The sequence below is a fragment of the Acomys minous genome (assembly GCF_964271855.1).
Source record: "Acomys minous genome assembly, chromosome: 1".
NCBI lineage: Eukaryota > Metazoa > Chordata > Mammalia > Rodentia > Muridae > Acomys > Acomys minous.
In genome coordinates, this window is record NC_140483.1 from 89,309,278 (window position 1) to 89,315,424 (window position 6,147).

At 53.5% G+C, this 6,147-nt stretch overlaps 1 protein-coding gene across 1 annotated transcript; it reads left to right on the plus strand.

Annotated features, from left to right (window-relative positions):
* Nucleotides 1-522: 522 nt before the first annotated feature.
* Nucleotides 523-5,808, plus strand: ALDH1B1 (aldehyde dehydrogenase 1 family member B1). Its single transcript, XM_084774296.1, has 2 exons — nt 523-651; nt 3,919-5,808. The coding sequence occupies exon 2, from the start codon at nt 3,928-3,930 to the stop codon at nt 5,485-5,487; it is 1,560 nt and encodes a 519-aa protein (XP_084630422.1). The 5' UTR covers nt 523-651; nt 3,919-3,927; the 3' UTR covers nt 5,488-5,808.
* The last annotated feature ends 339 nt before the right edge of the window (nt 5,809-6,147 follow it).

Genomic DNA, 6,147 nt, shown 5'->3' on the forward strand with positions numbered 1-6,147 from the left:
TTTAAATTGTAGGCTATTTTTTAAATCTCAAATTCCTGAAAACCCCTCAGCGTCTTGACCCAACTGTCCACCCTCAGTTCAAAAGCAGAGACTGATGGTCAAGTGTGTAGAGTTTACAAACTATTATAGCCCATTTCTGTTTGGAGTATCTGATCTGCTCATGATTCTCGGAGCTTGAATTTTCAGCACTGTCCTAGTCAAACAGGCTGAGAAATGCTGATCAGCGGACACTCTTATCAGCAAGGTCTGTCAATGATTGACATTTAAGAAGGGTCTCCAGGATGGACTCCGGGCAGTGATCCTGGGAAAACCCCGCCCCCTTCTGGGTGCCTCTTTTGATTGCCAAGAGTCCTTAGGCTCTCAGACTCGAGCCGCCTACTTCAGAGACCCCGGGGGGAGGGGGGAGGAAGCGGAGGATGCTGGACTTAGGGTGACAACATACGGGAAATAAGGGTGCCCAGGCCGGGACCCCTCAGTGGTGGGCGGTGCCAGGAGCAGGCGGAGCTTAGCGAAGAGCGGAACCACATTGGCTGCCTAGCGGATGAGTTGAGGCGGGTCCACATCCTGCTGAACCGACCCAAGAACGCTAAACCATACCAGAATTTGAGCCCGAGTACTTCTCCGAGCCTGAGCCCCAGCCAGCCGCAGCAGGTAGCTACCGCCCGCCCTCCCTCTGCGCCTGGGCACGCCGCCCCTTCGGTCTCTGAATGGCAGGTCTCCCCCGGGTCACAGCAGGGTCCTTTCCACGCCTCTTTCCCTCCCCCTTTCTATCTGGGAGATTCTGGATGGGCTAGGAGAACACAGACCTCCCAAATCTTGGTTCTATTCCTACACCCTTAGCCACTCGGTCCACTGGCGCGAGAGCCACTGGCCATAGTGGAGGACCTAGGATCCGAGCTCCCTTCGCTCCGGTGGGTGTTCTCCTGTCTCCGACTGCAGGCCTTTCACTCAATGGGTACTGAGCATCCAATATTTAGGAGGAAACTAGCTAGGCCTCTGGGAATCCAAACGCGAGAGACTTCTTACTGTCCCTGAACCTCTGTGCCCCCCCCCTCCCAGTGGCCATCAACATCTGTCCTAGTCAACCTGAGGGTGGCGGGGGGGGGGGGGGCTGTTAAATTTACAGTGAAAAGATGAACTGCAAACTGTAAAGTGGACTAACCTGTGTGCAGAATTAAAGAATGGCTTGGACCCCTGGGAGATCCGGAGCCACAAAGCCTTGGTGTGTCCTAAGAGCAGTTTGCTGCCCTTTACCTGGGACCACCCTCATTGCTGACCGCTAAACCCCTCTAACCTGACTTCCTATGTGTGCGTACACACACACACACACACACACACACACACACACACACACACATACACACACACACACACACATACACACACACACACACCTACTTGGGTCCTGGCATCTTGGTTACAACTTGCAGATTCCTGAGCAAAACACATCCCTGAGAGGCCTGTTGGCTCAGGTTCCCAAGGGAGGGCTTTTTTTTTTCTGGTCAGCATTGATTTCTGTGTAACTGAAGACCTGGCTAGAGCCTTGCCTTCCAGAATGAGTTCTTTGTTTCTCGCTCTGCCAGTGCGGGAAGGGTGGAAGGTGCTGGAGATCAGGGGTCAGGCTGGTGGAATTACATTTTGCTGCTGGGTGGAGCAAGACTAGTGTGGAACAGAAAAGGCACATTGATTCTATCCTGGCCAGAGATAAAGTGTGCAAGGAGGCTAGGAGCTGGAAACACTGTTTAGCAGTCATTTCTGGAATTTAGATACGTTTACATTTTATCGCAGTTGTGTCTGCTGTTTTCAGAGGCATAGCTGGCAATAAACAGAGCCGCCTCAGCTGCTGTTTGACTTGCACCCCAGAAAGCTAAGCCCCTTCCTACTGTGCTGGGGGGGGGGGGGCTCTGCCAGGCTGAGGCCTTGAGGGTTCTGATGCCAGCTGGGGTACGAGTAGGTCTGGTTTTATACATGCAAGACCTCATTCAACACCACCCCAGGGAACTCTACCTGTGAGGGAAGTGAGGTCCCAAGTCTCTAGGGTTCTTGCTAAGGTCTCAGGCCAGTTCCTCAGTGGATTTCTTTTGTGGATATCGCCATGTGCCCTTAGCCTGTCACTCAGTATGTCTACTGAGTGGCTACCACGTCTCAGGTATGAGTCCAGGCACCTGGACCAAACAACCATAGACCTGACTCTGACAAGAGAGCAGAGTTAGGAAAGGCCTATGTGCTTGTGTTGTTTGTTCTGTAGAGCAGGCTGGCCTCGGTGACCAAGTGCTTGTTTGGCTATAGCCCTGAGTTACAGCATGCAGCTTGAGAATGCTTTATTTATGGTATTGGCTAGAACTGGGGAAAGAAACGCTCTTAGTTTCTCTCTTGGCCTTGTCAGTAGCCGAAGTAAAGTTTTATAGAAAAAGTAAAACAAAAGCCAGAGATGTGTGTGTGCAGATTTTTAGCTGTGACACAAATTATTGAAGCTGTGAGTATCTTCTGAGGTTCCAGGGGTCGTCGTTCTCAGAAGGGGGCTTCCTGGAAGAATCCTGGTTCCTCAGAGCCCTGTCCCGCTGGGTCTGCAGCACTAGCAGCGGCTGGAATGACACTAACAAAATCCCTGCCCCTGCCCTGCCCCTGCCCCTGCCCCTGCCCCTGCCCCTGCCCCTGCCCCTGCCCTGCCCCTGCCCTGCCTGAGAAGAGCTTATCCCTACTAACTTCCTTAGACACGTGTGAAACCCTGTGGAGCGAATGAGACCAAGAAACGATAATTTTGGAGTTCAGAGGGCAGCTCCAGAGGTGTCCTAAGGTTTATTGGTTTGTTTGTTGTTGCTGTTTGTTGAGACAGAGTCTGTCATGTGTCAGTTTGTCTTCAAACTCACTATGTGGTCAATGATGGCCTTGAAATCAAAATCCTCCTGCCTCCACCTTCTGAACTCTGGGGTTACAGGAACGAGGATGAGTACCATAAGTGGTTTTTGTCAGAGGGTGATCGAACCCTGCGCGTGCTAGGCGAGCACTCTCAGCAGCCGGGCTGGGCGAGCACTCTCAGCAGCTGGGCTGGGGGAGCACTCTCAGCAGCCGGGCTGGGCGAGCACTCTCAGCAGCCGGGCTGGGGGAGCACTCTCAGCAGCCGGGCTGGGCGAGCACTCTCAGCAGCCGGGCTGGGGGAGCACTCTCAGCAGCCGGGCTGGGCGAGCACTCTCAGCAGCCGGGCTGGGGGAGCACTCTCAGCAGCCGGGCTGGGGGAGCACTCTCAGCAGCTGGGCTGGGGGAGCACTCTCAGCAGCTGGGCTGGGGGAGCACTCTCAGCAGCTGGGCTGGGGGAGCACTCTCAGCAGCTGGGCTGGGCGAGCACTCTCAGCAGCTGGGCTATATATATCCTAAGCCCCAGTCCCTGATGCTTGTTTGTGTTTCCAGATAAGGAATTGAGCAGAAACACATATTTGTAGCAGACCCAGAGGCAGGGTTAAAGAGGACAGAGCCGCTCAAAGGTTCACAGAAGCCCAGGGTTTCCTTCACACAGACTGGGTTTTCTGCCTCATTCCCATAGTATAGGCTTTTCCTCAAATGTTCTATGTATCCATGTACAACGTCATGCCTGGCATGTCTTGTTAGCACCTTAAATTCCCATCTTGAAATGTGGGCTTTAATGTTGTGATGAGCCGTAAGGTCCCTTCCTGATACTGCAACAGGAGGACCAAGAAGGGCTGTGCAGAGTGGGGAGACCCAGATGAGGGGAGAGGGTGGACCAGACTTGAGGGGAATGTGATGGTGGACCAGAGAGCTCTTTAGGCCTTTGTACCCTGCAGCCTATGTCTTAAGAGGCCATCTTGGGTATCACTGGACCTCCGGATAGCCCCGTCCACTCCCACCTGCTCATCTTTTTGTTGTTTGTTTTGTTTTGTTTCTTTCCCTGTCTGCTCCAAGGCCCTCAGCATGCTGAGCATCCGATCCTTGTTGCCCCGGCTGCTCTGCCTCCAGGGCAGGACCGCCTCATACTCTACAGCGGCTACTCTCCCGAACCCGATCCCAAACCCAGAGATTCGCTACAACCAGCTGTTCATCAACAACGAGTGGCGCGATGCCGTCAGCAAAAAGACCTTCCCCACAGTGAACCCCACCACAGGCGATGTCATTGGGCATGTGGCCGAAGGTGACCGGGCCGATGTGGATCTGGCTGTGAAAGCAGCCCGGGAGGCTTTCCGCCTGGGGTCCCCATGGCGCAGGATGGATGCCTCAGAGCGGGGGCGGCTGCTGAACCGCCTTGCCGATCTTGTGGAACGGGACCGCGTGTACTTGGCCTCACTGGAGACCTTAGATAATGGAAAACCTTTCCAGGAGTCTTATGTCTTGGACCTGGATGAGGTCATCAAGGTGTACCGTTACTTTGCTGGCTGGGCTGACAAGTGGCATGGTAAGACCATCCCCATGGACGGTGAGCATTTTTGCTTCACCCGGCATGAGCCAGTGGGTGTCTGTGGCCAGATAATCCCGTGGAACTTTCCATTGGTCATGCAGGGCTGGAAGCTGGCCCCAGCACTAGCCACGGGCAACACCGTGGTCATGAAGGTGGCAGAGCAAACCCCACTTTCTGCCCTGTACTTGGCCTCCCTCATCAAGGAGGCGGGGTTTCCCCCAGGGGTGGTGAACATTATCACTGGTTATGGCCCCACAGCAGGGGCAGCCATTGCCCACCATATGGATGTCGATAAAGTTGCCTTCACAGGCTCCACGGAGGTGGGTCATCTGATTCAGAAGGCTGCCGGGGATTCCAATCTCAAGAGAGTCACCCTGGAGCTGGGTGGGAAGAGTCCCAGCATTGTGCTGGCAGACGCTGACATGGCTCATGCCGTGGACCAGTGTCACGAGGCTCTTTTCTTCAACATGGGCCAGTGCTGCTGCGCAGGCTCGCGGACATTTGTGGAAGAATCCATCTATCATGAGTTCCTCGAGAGAACTGTGGAGAAGGCCAAGCAGAGGAAAGTCGGGAACCCCTTTGAATTGGACACCCAACAGGGACCTCAGGTGGACAAGGAGCAGTTTGAACGAATCCTGGGCTACATCCGGCTCGGACAGAAGGAAGGGGCAAAACTTCTCTGTGGTGGGGAGCGTTTCGGGGAGCGCGGTTTCTTCATCAAGCCCACGGTCTTTGGGGACGTTCAGGATGACATGAGGATTGCCAAGGAGGAGATCTTCGGGCCAGTGCAGCCTCTGTTCAAGTTCAAGAAGATTGAGGAAGTGATCGAGCGAGCCAACAACACCAGGTACGGCCTGGCTGCGGCTGTGTTCACCCGAGACCTGGATAAGGCCATGTACGTCACCCAGGCCCTGCAAGCTGGGACAGTGTGGGTGAACACGTACAATATTGTCACCTGCCACACGCCATTTGGAGGCTTTAAGGAATCCGGCAACGGGAGGGAGCTGGGGGAAGATGGGCTTAGAGCCTACACGGAGGTAAAGACCGTCACTATCAAGGTTCCAGAGAAGAACTCCTAAGAGTGTCCGGGACCCTGCACTTCGGAGGCCTGGCCCTGGCCTGCAGTTCCACAACATCCAGCCAGCAGATGACAAGATTCAGTTTTAGCCCGAGTTCCAAATGAAGTGTTACAAGAAGTGTCAACAAATAAAGTAGTTAAATCAGAGCTATTCTATTTAAAGCAGAGGTGGTGGCTGGCCTCGGAGTGCCACCCACCTCCTCCCCAGGCCCCTCCTCGCTGATGACCTTTGAGTTATTGCCAGGAAACCTTAGAAGTCTCCAGAAGGTGTATCAAAAGCTGTTGACTGTGGCCATTAAAAAAAAAAAAAAAAAAAAAAAAAGAATGATGGGCTGATCCAGGCACAACATGAATGAGCCTCAAAACCAGAACGCTAATCGAAAGAAGCCAGCCTCATGTTGAGATGCCCAAACCTGTATCTGTAGTAGAAAGCAGTAGCAGGGACTGGGGGAGGGGATGGGGGGTGACTGCTATGGCTATGGGGCTCCTTGTGGGGTGGTTCTGAAAATGTTGTGAAATTGGGCAGTGGACATGGTTGCCCAACTTTGCAGCTGTACCAGTTTACTACCAAACTGTGCACTTAATTAGGGTGTGGGAATTAATTTCATTTTAAAATTAAAATAAGCTCAAGGTTCTATTTGAAAATCTGTGTTGACTTTTT

Excerpts from the sequence above, each read along its gene's own strand:
- ALDH1B1 (XM_084774296.1), top strand. The coding sequence starts at position 3,928 with ATGCTGAGCATCCGATCCTTGTTGCCCCGGCTGCTCTGCCTCCAGGGC.